The following is a 17,301-nucleotide window of genomic DNA, read 5'->3' as shown; positions in this document are numbered from 1 at the left end:
ACTTACCATGTTTGTAATTTCTTAACTTACAGTATATTCATTTATAATATGAAATATATTTAATAAAATATAAAGGAGCCACTCGCATATTCGATTCTTTTTATTTATTTATTTTTACAACCATTAATTTTCGTTAGTACTAAGTTAATCATTATCTTGAAATATCAAAAAAAGTGCCATTGTTTGTAAATTCTGAAATTGGAGCCCAATACTAATAATACTAATATGTAAAGACAAAAAGTTTGGTCAACAGTGATGAAATCGGATAAGGCCCAATTGAAAAAAAATGTCTGGACAGTTGAAATTGAACTAATTAAAAAATATTAGTATTAATTTACTTAAGTTCTATAAAACTCCCTAAAATTTCTCTTGTTAATATTTAATATTAGTTCAATCTATATAGTTAGAATAAGTTAAACAAAAATTATTATGGTTATTAACACTACATATAATACTCCAATAATCGTTAAAAATAAATGATATTTAAAATCATGTCCAATTTCCGTTTGAGATTAAAATTGTGTTTAGAATACTAGTTAAAAATGATTAGTATATAATTTAAATGGTAATTCATATTCAAAAAACTTCTTTTATTGTTAAATCTTCAATAAAATAAAGAAAGTATATTAGTAGTTTATTACGAAGTAAAATTAAAATAAAAAAAATTAGATTATTATAAGTGTACCTTCAGATTGCTCAATTTCTGATTTATTTATAGAATCTAAAATGTAAAGTGAAAAAAATTTTAAAAAAGACTTTAAACGTAAAGTATAATATTTAAAGTAATAAAATTTATAACTTGATTACCTTGCAAAATTAAATGATCATTATTATCATTTGGAAAATTTAACATTTTATCTAATTTATTGAAAACTTGCTTAATTGATGGTCTTAAATCTGGTATATTATCCCAACATGATTTATATAAGTTTAAATATTCAATGGGCATATCAGGAATAGGATCTTCTCTTGCACCACATATTAAATTGATTCTCAAAAGTATTAAATCCTCATTATTAAAAGGAGGACAACCACTAGATAATTCCCACATAAGAACTCCTAAACTATAAATATCGGATTTTTTATCATATTTATAAGAACAATTTTCTAAAAGTTTAGGATCAATGTACGAAATCATTCCAAATACACCAGGATGAAGATTTGTTTCGGTTTCTGTGCTCTTTGCAATGCCAAGGTCAATAATTTTAGCTTCACCTTGATGTATTACTATATTTTTAGAATGTAAATCTCTATGAAGAATATTTTCCTCATGAAGATAATTTATTCCTTCTGTAATTTGATGAGCTAATCTAATTTTATCTTCCCATTTTAATCTTGAAAAATTTTGTTGAAGATAATTACGTAAATCCCCACCATCAGCATATTGCATTACAAATAAATATTCTTCAGTAGTCTCATCTATTAATTAAAAAATAAATATTCAGTAATGAAACAATAAAGAAAAAAAAAATTCGAATATTATATAATCTTACCAAAACTTATTCCTAATATACGTATTATTCTTGAGCAAAAATCTAACCTTCTATGCATGCTTAATTCATGAAGAAATGCTTCAACTAATTTATTATTAATTGATTCAATATTTTTTAATCTTTTACAGACAACTCTATCGTTTGTTTTTTTCCATATAGTTTTTGAAATAGTCCCAAAATGACCACTACCAATATGTTCCATAGTTGTTGATAATTCATCCCTATTAATATATTTAACAAAATGATTACTTATAATAAATTTGATTAATTCTAACGGTTCTAAATTCTTTAAATCCGGAAGTATTAATGGTTTGTCATTTTCTGGTTTTTGTTGTATAATTTTTTGAGATTTTAAATTAATATGATCCCTATCATTTGCGGCAAGAAATTCTAAACAAGTTGAATTTGGGCATTTATTATAAATGGATGACCACCAGTTCATTAAAGTATTATGTATTTCATGAATATTAGGACGTGATTCTGGTTCATTATTCCAACATCTTATCACTAATTCCGAGAAACTTTCTGGTATATTAACTGGTATTTTTGGTCTTAATCCTAAACAAACATCAAGAGTTAAATATTGAACATCATGAGACTGATTATAAGGAATCATTCCGGTTCCAACAGTGTACATTATCATTCCAAATGAATAAATATCGCTAGCCTTTGTATAAGGTTTATAACGTAAAAATTCTGGTGCCATATAACGTTGCCATCCAAATATCTCCTCTGCGTTCGGCGAAGATAAATCCTTACGACATTTTGAATATGATCCTATTGCACACAATCCATTTTCGAATACCAACACATTAGGTGGATTTAAATTTCTATGAACATAACCAGAATTATGCAATGCCTTTAAATCTTCGGCAAGATAAAGAAGTAAATGTAATTTTATTTCCCAATCCAAACTTTTAAAGTTGTACAAAATGTAATTGTGCAATGAATCATTCTGAGCATATTGTTTAATAAGAAGATATGCTTTATGATCAGGATGTTGAGATATTCCATAAAATTGAATTAGCAAAGCACAATCTCGTGCGTAACAATCTAAATATATTTTGAGCTAAATAGAACACGGTATTAATCATAATTAATTTTTATCAAATGATTTATTCATTTTTAGTATAAAGAAAAAAAATACCTCATTCAAAATTTCATTAACTTGATCCTCATGATACAATTTGACGAGAACTTGAGTTTTAGACCTCTTGTACTCTTGATTTTGATGATTCCATAAAATTCTCGGCCCATCCTTCCAAATAGCTGAATACACTGTACTTCTTGATGCTTTACTTAAATATTTTATATTCTCAAGCCTGTTAAAGGGAATCCATTCTAGAAAAGTTTGGGGGCCGCTTGAATAAAACTGTGAATGTTTAATGAATACGTCAATATCATTATTTCCGCTAGTCCAATTTTTAAAATTATCTTCGCTTTGCTTTCGTTCACATAATATACACCACCGATAATAGCTTCTTCGCTGACCACATTTCATACATATTCCGTATAAAGTTTTAAAGGTTCAACCGTCTCTATTAATTCATCTTTTTTTAAAAAAAATTTGAAGTTAAAATTCATTTTTTGTACCATATTTATTTATTGAGAAGATAAAATGTGTAATACTTATTTTAGTCAAACATACCTGATAATAATTTTATCACTGAAAAATGGGTCATTGGGATCCTGTGAATTATAACGCTCCTGTTTCGGTTCCATAACTTTATTACGTTATAACATAAACAAATAAACATTTTATATTGTTTTTTTTTTGTATAACGTGAACGTATTTTTTTGTGAGACAAACATCTATAAAAAAGGTTAATGGTGAATGATCGACATTTGAATTGCTACGGTAGAGACTGAAATTATGGATAAAAAATTAGTAAATAAATTTTAGAAAAGTATGAAACAATTGAAACATAGATCATTAGAAAATAAATATAATTCATAATTCAAAAAAAAGATTAATGATGATTTTTGAGTAAGTATTTTCAGAATTTCGGATATAATACTTTTTTTTTCAAACCACGCGATAAGAAACTTTTATATTAATGATGATAACATGATTCATTGATTCATCTCCTTTTTCAACGATAAGGAATTCTATTTTGTTATATAATTTTAAATTATTATTTCTTTTTTTTTTAGCATGTAACTAAAATGATTTTTAAGAGGTGATGAATTATTTTCCATTTTAGATTACTTTTTTTTTAATTTAAACATGTAATAAAATTGATATAGGACTATAATTTCTTTGATTATCAAAGAAGCATATGCAATTATGAATATGCATACGTATGAAGTATAATCACAAGCTTAATTTTCACGTTTATGAGTGTTGAAAAAATTTCGCCGATTAACTAACATAAAAATTTAAACAATCGAAAAATAAAAAAAATCCCAAAAACACTAAATTGACCAATTATCCATATGAATCACGTTAATATTGGCTAAATATTTTGAAGTACAAATATTTATAGTTATTCAATACAAAAGTTAATTTAAAAATACAAACAATTATGATAAGACAATTAATGAAAAACAAATGGAATGTGGTAATACCCTAATATTAATAATAAAAGTATTCCATGAACGTAAATAGCGTAAATAGAACTGCCAATTGTGAATAAATATAAAATAAGAATTAAACATCAGAAAATATTAATTCGCAAACATATAATAGAAATTTAATAGAATTAAAATTAAAACATTTTCTTATATTAATTATATTTTCAAATGATATTATTTTTCTGTAAAAATGAATGAATTTAATCGACATTCAATTTCAAACTAATCCGAAAAAAAGACTTAATCCTGATAAAAATCTTTGATTTTTTTTATTTAGTTGAATTTCTCAATTTTTCCTGATACAGATGTTCGCTCCATCATATTATTTCATTACAATAAAAATCCTTCAAGCAAAAATTTGTTTAACGACTTCTTATGCGTTTGTTGTACCGTTGCAGCAAATTTTCATTCTTACAATCTTAAAGTTTACAGGTCAGTCATTACACAAGAGTTAATCACATTTCTTTACTGATGATATTTTGGATGACGTCTTGAAGTAAATTGGACTGAGACGGTAAATAAATTTGTTGTGAAAACCTTTGTAGCTAGAAAAATTGATGTAAAATTTTAAAATAGAAATAGATTTTCCACGAAAATTAAAATTTTGAATTCCAAAAGTTAACTCTTAAGTAGTTTCCTTATAAAATTGGGTAAAATTTTAAAGAGTTATTCGACTACATTAATTAGATTTAGATTAGGACCTGTTACGTATAGTAAAAAATTGGTAAGGAATTTTGAACAAAATTGGTTCAAGTTCGGATAATATTATTATTAATGGGTGATAACGTTTATAAAAAGAGAATTTATTTGTCATTAATGTATATATTGTGTATGACTGTCTGTATTTTTGTTGCTTGTGCGCGATAAGTAGTGATCTGTTATCGATGATAATACACGATGGAAGAAGATAATAAAATTGACGGAGACATAGCGATAAGCGAGTTCTGTTCACTTCTTATTACTATAAAATCATACACACGTATAAAATTTTTTTAATAAAATAGCGATCTCAATAAGTTTCATTATTCTTTTACAAAGTTAATAAATAAAATCCAGTTTATTATACTAAGGAAAGAAAGCAGTATTTAACTAAATTTTAACGCGGTATACAAGTTTTAAATTGCGTCATCAAAAATAAATTGCGTAATAAAATATACCAAATATGTGTTTCATACTAGTTCCGCAGTAAAGTATCTATCACGTGATTATTCCTTTATGTAAACACTGTATTAACACAATGTGATACTTGTGATAGGCTTCCTTACCAAATTTAGTACAATGCAAATAATAATATTTGTGCGACTAATATGACTAATTATTAATTTAACTTATTTCATTATTCATCGGAAATTTCTAAAAAAAAAAAAAAAATACAATGTCATCAGATAATGATTTATTATTAGACGATGAAACTTTTTTAAAAGAATTTTTAAAAGGTTTTTATCGTCGAATAGTAAAAATTGATAGTAATAATTATGAAAATTTTGAGGATATATTATTAACATGGTTACAATATTTTTTTTTTTCTAATAAAAAAAATCCTGAAATAATTTTAAAATTAATGGAAAATCATAAAGAGAATGAAAATTGGTTTTCAAGTTTAATAGGATTTTTTTATGATCACAATATTATTAGTAGTATTATAGATAAAGATAAATCTTTAAAATTATATTTATTATCAATTTATAATTATAAAGATGAAAATAAAAAATTGATTACTGATATGTATCAATTATTAAATATTATTATTTCAAAATATTTATTATCATTTTATTATTATAGGGAAATTATTTTATATGAAAGAAATTTTATTGAAAAAGAATTTGAATATTTAGAAAATGTTCATCATGTAATGTCACATAATCAAGTTGAAAATTTTGATGGTTTAGAAATAAATTTATGCAAGGATGAGATAAATACTATGGAAAAATATTTTGAATCAAGGGATAAAGGTTTTGATGAAATTCAGATAAAAAAGAGGAAATTAATAGAATTAAATAACTTGGGTTATTGTTATCAATATGGAGTAGGAAAAAAGAAAGATGAATTTAAAGCATTTGAATTTTATTTAAAATCAGCAGAAGGAGGAAATTCTGATGCACAAAATAATTTAGGTTATTGTTATCAAAATGGGATTGGAATAACAAAAGATGAGAAAAAAGCATTTGAATGGTATTTAAAAGCTTCAAATGAAAGTAATTTACATGCGCAGTATAATTTAGGTATTTGTTATCAAAATGGAATAGGAACGAATAAAGATGATAAGAAAGCTCTTGAATATTATATTAAATCTGCTAAAGGAGAGTATTTACCGGCACAATATATATTGGGAAATTGCTACCAAAACGAAGTTGGAATAGAAAAAGATTTAGAAAAAGCCATTTATTGGTATAGGAAAGCAGCAGATAATGGAAATAAAATTGCACAATATAATTTAGGTAATTATTATAAAAATGGAGAAGGTATAGAAAAAGATGATATAAAAGCTTTTAGGTATTATAAAAAATCAGCTAAACAAGGATATTTGAATGCTCAATTTGAATTAGGAAATTGCTATGATAATGGAATTGGAACTGAAATTAATAAGATAAAAGCTTTTAAATTATATAAAATAACAGCTGAAAAAGGTGATAATTGTGCACAAATTAATTTAGGATTATTATATGAGACTGGTGAAGGAACTGAAATTGATCTAGAGATGGCTGTTTACTGGTATAAAAAGGCAGCAGAAAATGAATATAAAGTGGCACTATATAAATTAGGTCTTTATTATCAAATTGGAAAAGTAGTTGAGAAAGATGAGAGTAAGGCATTTAAATATTATAAAAAAGCAGCCGATCAAGAATATTTAGTTGCACAATTTCAACTAGGTCATTGCTATTATCAAGGAATTGGTACTGAAAAAAATAAAATAAAAGCATTTGAATATTGGAAAATCGCAGCTGAAAAAGGTAATCATTATGCACAAAATAGCTTAGGGTTTATGTATGAAAATGGTGGAGGAACTGAAAAAAATAAGGAGAAAGCTTTTTATTGGTATAATAAAGCAGCAGAAAATGGGAATAGGGATGCACAATATAACTTAGGTGAATGTTATGAATTAGGAAATGGCGTAGTAGATAAAGATGAAACTAAGGCATTTGAATATTATGAGAAATCGGCTGAAAATGGAGATATAGATTCGAAATTTCAACTTGGATATTGCTATGTAAATGGTATTGGAACTGAAGTTGATGAGGAAAAAGGATTTGAATTATATAATGAAGCATCTGGCGGTTATATCGAAGTTGATACTATTGAAAACGATGAGGAATTAGTGAACGATTTGGACAAAGTTAACTATTGGTACCATAAAGCTGCAGAAAATGACAATGAGTTTGCATTATTCAAGTTAGGTAATTTTTATGAGTTAGGCAAGGGTATCTGTGAAAACAAGGTTAGAGCATTCGAATTTTATAAAAAATCAGCAAATCAAGGATTTATTGATGCTCAATATAAACTTGGATACTTTTATGAAAATGGAATTGGTATAGATATTAATAAAGAAAAGGCATTTAATTCATACAAAATAGCTGCAACAGAAGGAAATGTTAATGCACAAAAAAATCTTGCAGTTTTATATGAGAGAGGTGAAGGAACCGATAAAAATATAGAAAATGCTATTTATTGGTACAAGAAGGTAATAGAAAATGGATGTTTAGATGTTCAAGAGAATTTGAGTGCTCTTTTAATTCAACAATAATAGTTATTCTTTTTATAGAAGATTTATTGTTCTGTATTATTTATTAATATTCTATATATTATTATTAAAATGCAATATAAATTATTTATTCATTTAATAACATTTAACTTATTGATCAAGTTAAATTATTTATTTTTATTATAATTCATATATGTTTTTTTCTTGGATTTTTTCACTAAGGTGCTTAAAATCGGAAGGATACGGTAATTGCTTTCATTTATTACGACCTTTATAATATACATGATAAATGCCATTATATGATCTTAAATTTGTCATGCTTGCAATTTTCTTTATACAAATGTTGCATATGACAATGTACATTTAATGAATTATATCTTTAAATACTTACATGAACTCAAATATTTTATTTTATTTATTTATTTTTATATTATTATTTTGAAAACTCATTATATATTAGCGAATGGAGACCGTTGTTGAGTCCGGAGCGAAAATCTAATTAATTTATTCATTGACTACGTGATGACATATCAGTTACTTAATCAGAAATGTAGTGCAATTTCATGCGTCGACTCATTAGTTGAGCGCGTACTAGTATGTACAGTCAAACCTTTGATATAACGATATTTCCTAAAAATTTCATATATGTCCCGACATATCGTTATATAAAGTTATACCGATATTTATATGTCCTCACATATAGTGGAAAAATAAAATTTTATCAGTATATCAAGTTTTTAATAGTATATCGGTATATCGAATATCGGTATATCGAGGTTAGACTGTATATACAGTAGTCCATCGCTTTGCTCCGAAGTAACGATTTGATTATAGTCTAATTAAAGTCCAATAATACGACGATTTGGTCAACAATGATGGAATTGAATAAAGTCCGATCGAAATATATTCGGAAAATTAAATTGGACTAATTGGAAGACACGGCACATTGACTTACTTAAAGAAGAAGTTCTATAAAACTACTAGAATTTCTCTTATTAATATTTAATATTATTAAAATTTCAAATTGATCTAAAAAGTAAATTACAATGAATATTAGTTCAATTTATACAGTTATAATAAATTAAATAAAAATTATTACGGTTAAAAAAACATAATAATATGGTAATTGTGAAATCAAGTTCAATTTTATTTCCGTATGAGATTCAAATTGAGCTTAGAAAATAACCAAAAATGATTATATGATTCATATGATAATTAATATGTTCAAAAACTAATTCTTTATTGGTTGTCTATTAGTAAATTATGAAGTAAAATAAAATAAATGAATTAGAAGATAATTATGAGTGTACCTTCATAGCATATTCGTATTTGATGATTTCTTAAATCAACCGGAACTTGAATCTTTTTGCTCTTTTTTCCATCAGTCTAAGATGGGTTTTTGTTATTTTCTCACCATCTACCTGCAACCTTTTCACTATTACCAAAAATAAATTGTACATCGGATCAACCACAAGAAATCTGACCGGGTTGAAATACGGCAATCGACCAATGTACTGTACGTGAATTTCATAAATTTTTCAATTTCTCATTCCTTTATAGAGTCAAAAATATGAAATAAAAAACTTTAAAAAGACTTTAAACGTAAAATATTCAATATACAAATACGTAAAGTATAATTTCGTAACTTAACTATTTTACAAAATTAAAAGATTGTTGTCATTTTAAAAATTGACTTTCATTCCTTTATTTGAAATAATTAACCTCGTTAGTACTAGTGCTAAACTCAAATTATTAAACGTAATATACTGTAGACTAATAAAAAACCATTTCTTACCACCAACATATGTATATTGACATGTTCATAGACTATTAAGGAAAGATTCACAATTACGTTTAAGAGATTATTCTGGAGTTGAAAACATTCATCAAAATAACAATGTAGATTTGATAGAAGTGGATTCTATTAATAATGGCATTGGAAATGGGGTTGATAATAATAGTAAATTTAGGTTTCGAATAGAAAAACATGAATATTATCTATAGTATCACAAAATGATGACGTTAATGATTATAAATCTCATATAATGACTACGTGTACGAAATTAACGTACGCACTGGCCGCTATCACGTGCAAGTGCACAACTCTTAAGATATACGTACGCATCGTACGCTACAATAGTAACAACTACCATAACTTCGGTTAATTCTTCTTTTTGAAAATTCTATAATTTCTCATAAATCTACTCCTCCTTTGAGTAAATTTTTGTATTTTAACTTATAAGGAAAATTCAATCATTCTCGTAGTCCAAAACACGTTCGTATGTTAAGTGAATTAAAAATTCCCGCTTCTGTAAATATTTAAAGATATAGGATAGGTAGTATCCCAAATCGCCAGCAAATCTTATTCAAGATTATATGTTAATTTATCCAAATTATGTTAAAGACATTTATTTTTTTATGTTTGACGAATGATACTGTAATTCATAATCAGATCACTAGCGATTATAATAATTTATTTAAATTCATCATCATTTACAAAGTGACAACTAATATTATAATGCAATAAATCCTGATAGTCATCTATTTTGGATAAAAAAATTATACGTATAAGAAAGAAAATAAAATACAAAATTCTTTTGAATTGTTACACGTAAACTATATTTGACTAACCGTTTAATAGAGCCTGTTTGTAAAAAAAAAAGGGGGGAATTAGTCCAGTTTCTATTATTTGTGTATAAAACTTCGTTTAACTGGATATGAATAAATATCATCTGATTAAGCTATGAGCAAAGTCTTCAAGGGAATAAGCGAATATATAACTTTTTGGTTCTCTTTAGTTAAATCTATCCATAGCTATAGTCATTATTCTTCACGATATGATTATTCCGACTTGCCCGGTTGTGACTCCACCTCGCCGTCCTTCTATTAGAACCGTATTGGCTACTCGGATTATATCGCCTTGAATACGGGTTATATGAATCTGCGCGATGAGCAATATGGTTTCGTGCGATAAGCAAATCGTAATTACCATTAAAGTTTAAAGGATAGTCTATAGAATCGTTGGAAGAATTGTTGGAAGAAACGTAACAACAATATTCGAAAACGAATCTGAGAAATGAAAACGATATCCAGGAAACGATAAAGAAATTTAATAGGTTTCTATCGGGAATGAAGTCAGGGAAAATATTAGGGAAGAAGTTTTTGCTTTGAGCATAAAAAGTTAGAAGGCCGCTTAATAAGAAAGTTAATTTTCCAGAAATAGGGATTAAAAATTTCAGAGAAATCCAAGAAAAGATAAAGAAATTTATTAGAGGGGAGGAGTTTTTGCTTTGAGCATAAAAAATTAGAAGGCCGCTTAATAAGAGAGTTAATTTTCCAGAAATAGAGGTTAAAATTGTCAGAGAAATCCAAGAAAAGATAAAGAAATTTATTAGAGTTCTATCGGGAATGAAGTCAGGGAGAATATTAGGGAAGAAGTTTTTGCTTTGAGCATAAAAAGTTAGAAGGCTGCTTAATAAGAGAGTTAATTTTCCAGAAATAGAGATTAAAATTGTCAGAGAAATCCAAGAAAAGATAAAGAAATTTATTAGAGTTCTATCGGGAAAGTAGTCAGGGAATACCGGGGGAATTTCAGAAAAGAATTGTTGGCTTTTAGCGTAATATGTTAGAAGGCCGCCTAGTAGACCACTTTGTAATAAGATAGACTGAAACATTTTTAGTTAAGAACAGGGAGAAAAGGTAAAATATTTTTTTTTTTCTGGATTAAAATAAACTCTTTGTTATACAAACCTGGAAGTTGTGCACTCTAGGGACATAGTTTATAAGCTAAATGGGCGTGTACTACAGTACATTATACATGTTGCCAAAACTCGGCAATTTCAGAATAATTTGAATAATTTCAGGATTTGTCCTTCGGTCAATCATTCCCAAAACGAAACTCCAGCCGAAAGTTGAAAGTTGAGCTAAAAATTTCTGGCCGGAATTATGCATTATAAATTTTATGTAACATTAATGTAACACAAAATTTCATCACAGGCATGAAATTTCTTCATGTAACAATTGTAACATTCTTTCCCGGTGGATAAACTGGATAAACTTTTATTCCGTGTCACGTGATATATCATTCTGACCAGCACTAAAAAATTTGCCAGAATTATAAAATAGTTTCGGACTCAAGTTTCGGCCAGTGTTTCGTTTCAGACTTCAGAAGATTTGGCCATGTTTTCCTATTGACCTAGCTTATAAACTGCCCGGAGTTTGCAAACTTGGCCGGAATTAAGATAATTTCGCCCAACAAAATTTGGGCCGGAATTATAAATGTAATATTATAAATTGTATTAACTTATCATAATCCAGTGATCATAGAAAAATTATAGCTTAATGGTGGTTTCTATCATCAATAGATGGGAAGTTATGGGCATTTAGAAATATTTAAGAATACAAAAAAATTCTTTTCAAAAAAATGTTAATATCTTATTTATTAATCCTAAAAGTATACCATTTAATACATCTCAATACAAATCCAACAAGCTGTGTATTATCCCTTTATTACAATTACTTGATGGCAAGCTAATGCAATTTAATTTTACAATTTGGTATATTTAACCAAAAAAAATTTTTTTTTTATTGTATTTAGATCTAATAAAAATCAGACATATAAGAATATATTTTTATTATTTTTATTATTTATTTGATTTATGAAAGTATCATGTTTATAAATATTATGAAAATTTTATAAATAAAAATATATAAAAATTTATAATTGATATGATAATTTACCAATTACTATAATTTATTATTTCATATTTATAAAAGATTATTTTAACATAACATAAATAATTATATTACATTATAAATTTATAAAGAAAATGTATAAATAAACTTACAAATTTTTTCCAATATATTTTTAATACCGATTATTATAATTTATTACTTTAATTGCTATAAAGTTTATTTAATGTAGTTTAATTATTTAATAAATTATATATCTACTATGAAAGTTATATAAACATATTTGTTTAATGCAATTGCAATTTAACATTTAAAAAATGATTTTGTTTTTATTTTTTACTAGTAAATACAAATTATTTTAAAAATTGTTAGAAAATTAAATAATCTGGCTCTTTTAATTATTAATACATTACATATTTATGGAAGTTAGATAAACATACCTATTCAATGTAATTTAGCAATTAACATTAATTTTATTTTGATTTATTTTTTTTTTATTTGATCCAAATTATTCAAAGAAAAAGTTTCGTTCATATCAATTAGTGAATAATTCTTTAATATATCAAACAAAGAACTTATAGGTTCGCTAAAAATTTTCTTATATTATGATATGATAACGAATGTAAGATCAGCAAGCAAAATTCTAATATTTAACTTACTCAGCTTCAATATCCGTAAATAAGCAACTAACTTTGATATATCGTAATAAAAAAAAAGATCCCGCTATTGAATTTTGCGCAAAAGTTCGGATGACGTATATTATTCATCAATCAAATCAATTTGGACAGTTGGAGATAATCTATTCCTATTGTCCTATTTGAATAAGTAAACTAATCTAATGAAAGAAAACTATCGAATTGTCTGATCGCACTGATCATGCAAATTACTGCGCCTGCAGCAAAAATTTTACCGCAGCAAGGATTTAAGTGATTTCCCCTGCGTACCATTCAAAAATGTCACGAAAATTCACGTGACTGTTTTTTTGTCACATCCGTCACACCCTTCCTTGTTTCCATTTTTCATAAGTATCTGAGGGACTTTGTTTTTTTCGAGTAAGTAAAAACGTCCTTATTCGTCACTGTTTATTTTCACGTGTTAGTGCATAACGCCGTAATGCCGGCCGTTTCGTGACATTTTTGAAGGGTATGCAGGGGTAGTCGGATTTAAGTTTATCATGTGATTTGGCTTCTTTAATTTAAAAGGCGTAAATCTGCAAACATTATTACACCGCATTTTTTAATTGTAATACAACAATGCAGTGTACCCATACTGCCTCTAATAAAGTTTTACAAACGTTCTTGGCTTTTAATTATCGGCTTCTTTCTCATAAAGTTTCTCGAAATAAAATGTCATCAAATGATGATTTAAATGATGAAACATTTTTAAAAGAATTTTTAAAAGATTTTTATCATTGTATCATAAAATTAGATAATTATGAAAATTTTGAAGATATTTTAAAAGAATGGGTACAAGATTATTTTAACAATAAAGAAAAAAATCCTGAAATAATTTTAAAATTAATGGAAAATCATGAAGAAAATGATAATTGGTTTTCAAGTTTAATAGGATTTTTTTATGATCATGGTATAGGTGATACAGTTATCGACAAAAATAAATCATTGAAATCATACTTATTAGCAATTAATATAAATAAAAACGGAAATAAAAAATTAATTTCTATGTATCAATTATTAAATATTATTATTTCAAAATATTTATTATCATTTTATTATTATAAGGAAATTATTTTATATAAAAGAGACTTGATTGAAAAAGAATTTGGATATTTAGAAAATGTTCATGTTGTAATGTCGCATAATCAAGTTGAAAATTTTAATGGATTAGAAATAAATTTATGTAAAGATGAAATAAATACTATGGAAAAATTTTTTGAATCACAAGATAAAGGTTTTAATGAAATTCAAATAGAAAAGAAGAAATTAATAGAACTAAATAATTTAGGTTATTGTTATCAATATGGAGTAGGAAAAAAGAAAGATGAATTTAAAGCATTTGCATTTTATTTAAAATCAGCTGAAGGAGGAAATTCTGATGCACAAAATAATTTAGGTTATTGTTATCAAAATGGGATTGGAATAACAAAAGATGAGAAAAAAGCATTTGAATGGTATTTAAAAGCTGCTGATGAAGGTGATTTACGTGCACAATATAATTTAGGTATTTGCTATCAAAATGGAGTAGGAGTTGATAAAGATGTTAAGAAAGCCTTTAAATGGTATCTAAAATCGGCTAAAGGAGAGTATTCACTAGCACAGTATACTTTGGCCAATCACTACCAAAATGAAGGTGAAGTAGAAAAAGATTTAGAAAAAGCTATTTATTGGTATAGTAAGTCAGCAGATAATGGAAATAAAATTGCACAATATAATTTAGGTAATTATTATAAAAATGGAAAAGGCATAGAAAAAGATGATATGAAAGCCTTTAAGTACTATAAAAAATCAGCTGAACAGGGTCATTTGGATGCTCAATTTGAATTAGGAAATTGCTATGATAAAGGAATTGGAACTGAAATTAATAATATAAAAGCTTTTGAATTATATAACATAGCAGCTGAAAAAGGTGATAATTGTGCACAAAGTAATTTAGGATTATTTTATGAAATTGGTAAAGGAACTGGAATGAATTTAGAAAAGGCTACTTACTGGTATAATAAGGCAGCAAAAAATGGATATAAAGTAGCACAATATTATTTGGGCAATTGTTATTTAAGTGGTAAAGGGGTTGAAAAAAATGAACTTAAAGCATTCGAATATTACAAGAAATCAGCAGATCAAGAATATTTAAATGCACTATATCAACTTGGATATTGTTATTATAATGGGATTGGCACTGAAATAAACAATACAAAAACATTTGAATCTTGGAAAATAGCAGCTGAAAAAGGTAACAATTATGCACAAAATGGTTTAGGATTTATGTATGAAAGTGGTGAAGGAACTGAAAAAAATACGGAGAAAGCTTTTTATTGGTTTGATAAAGCAGCAGAAAATGGAAATAGGGATGCACAATATAACTTAGGTGAGTGCTATGAATTAGGAAATGGTGTATATAAGGATGAAATTAAGGCATTTGAATGTTATAAGAAATCAGCTGAGAACGGAGTTATACATTCGAAATTTCAGCTTGGATATTTCTATGTGAATGGTATTGGAACTGAAGTTGATAAGGAAAAAGGATTTAAATTATATAATGAAGCAGCTGGCAGTAATATCCAAGTTGATATTATTGAAAATGATGAGGAATTAGTGAATGACTTAGATAAAGTTAATTATTGGTACCATAAAGCTGCAGAAAATGACAATGGATTGGCATTATTTAAGTTAGGTAGTTTTTATGAATTATGCAAGGGTTTTTGTGAAAACCACATGAGAGCATTTGAATTTTATAAAAAATCAGCAAATCAAGGATTTATTGATGCTCAATATAAACTTGGATACTTTTATGAAAATGGAATTGGTACAGATATGAATAAAGAAAAGGCATTTAATTCATACAAAATAGCTGCAACAGAAGGAAATGTTAATGCACAAAAAAATCTTGCAGTTTTATATGAGAGAGGTGAAGGAACTGATAAAAATATAGAAAATGCTATTTATTGGTACAAGAAGGTGATAGAAAATGGATGTTTAGATGTTCAAGAGAATTTGAATGTTCTTTTAACTCAATAAAAATATTTATTTTTATAGAAGATTTATTGTTCCGTATATGATTATTTACTAAAATTCTGCATATTAATATTTAAATGGCTATGATATAAATTATTTATTTATTCAACTTATTTGATATTTATCTTAAGCATAGTGAATTAATAGTTTTTATTTATTATACCTTTTTTAAATGCATACGATAATTTTTACTATATGATCTTAAGTTTGCATAACATACTATGGTGCCGGAAGTCTATACTCAACAATCACGTGATTTTGTTTCAATTTTCTGAGCCAATTATATATCATGTGATCTGGAATTCAGCCAATAAAACACCAGGATTTCTTGTGTAAAGTATTAATAAAATGTGGTTTTTGAAAATTTTTTATTACAAACAAGATAAAACATAAGAAAAAGTAGATTTCAGCAATAAATCGCAACTACCATTTCATAAAAGTTATACATTTGATAAAAAATTTAAAAATTACATTTGATTAAATATTTAAAAAAAATTTTTTTATAATAACTCACATTATAAAGCGAATAGTAAAAAAAAGTCGTGTAGATCAAGCTCTATAATCAATCGGACCCAAGTAATTTTAAGCGAATCACTGGACCGCAAGGTCCGATGATCCGGACCCAAATTCACATGACTGTGCTAAAAGTTGACATGACTGGACTCAGGAAGATCATTGGACTGGACACCGTAAGGCATAACCTGTGAGATGATACTCATTTAAAATCTTGCTTGTAAAGAGAAATTTCCAGGGCACGTTTATCTGAACAATAAAGTAGAGAAGGTACTTTGGTTAGATGGTATAAGTTGCGAATTTTTAACTTATTATCATAATTAAAAGTTTTAGAATTATTAAGCAAACGGAAATTGATTAGATACGTTGATTAAGGTCATGTACTCGTGAAATTTATAATTTCAAATCACGACAAACGTTCGAAGAAAGATAAAAATAAAAAAGGATTCCTCACAATTATGGACTGTATGTCTAAATTTGAAGAAATACTAGGTTTTATTACATTTGTATTTTAACTAACAACAACTTTTAATTACTATAATTTATGAAATTTTGTTACATATTAAAAAAATCGGAAGGAAAATTTTTTGTAAAAAAAAAAAAAAATTTTTTTTTGTGAGAAGTTTTTTACTAAAAAAAA

At 26.3% G+C, this 17,301-nt stretch overlaps 3 protein-coding genes across 3 annotated transcripts; 2 read left to right on the top strand and 1 right to left on the bottom strand.

Moving 5' to 3' along the window:
• Positions 1–576: 576 nt before the first annotated feature.
• Positions 577–3,215, bottom strand: OCT59_028593 (uncharacterized protein; the record flags this gene model as incomplete). Its single annotated transcript, XM_066147404.1, has 6 exons — positions 577–602; positions 686–721; positions 808–1,419; positions 1,494–2,562; positions 2,641–2,815; positions 3,142–3,215. The coding sequence occupies 6 exons, from the start codon at positions 3,213–3,215 to the stop codon at positions 577–579; spliced, it is 1,992 nt and encodes a 663-aa protein (XP_065994115.1).
• A 2,227-nt stretch (positions 3,216–5,442) lies between these two features.
• OCT59_028592 (uncharacterized protein) lies at positions 5,443–7,809 on the top strand (the record flags this gene model as incomplete). The annotated part of the gene is made up of 3 exons (XM_066147403.1): positions 5,443–6,529; positions 6,686–6,871; positions 7,010–7,809. 3 exons carry the CDS (start codon positions 5,443–5,445, stop codon positions 7,807–7,809), a joined length of 2,073 nt encoding a protein of 690 aa, XP_065994114.1.
• A 5,996-nt stretch (positions 7,810–13,805) lies between these two features.
• OCT59_028591 (uncharacterized protein) lies at positions 13,806–16,151 on the top strand (the record flags this gene model as incomplete). The annotated part of the gene is made up of 1 exon (XM_066147402.1): positions 13,806–16,151. One exon carries the CDS (start codon positions 13,806–13,808, stop codon positions 16,149–16,151), a length of 2,346 nt encoding a protein of 781 aa, XP_065994113.1.
• Between the last annotated feature and the right edge of the window lie 1,150 nt (positions 16,152–17,301).

This window comes from Rhizophagus irregularis, chromosome 8, assembly GCF_026210795.1.
Source record: "Rhizophagus irregularis chromosome 8, complete sequence".
Taxonomy (NCBI): domain Eukaryota; kingdom Fungi; phylum Glomeromycota; class Glomeromycetes; order Glomerales; family Glomeraceae; genus Rhizophagus; species Rhizophagus irregularis.
The sequence above is the reverse complement of the archived record's forward strand: the minus strand, read 5'-3'. Positions and strand labels throughout refer to the sequence as shown.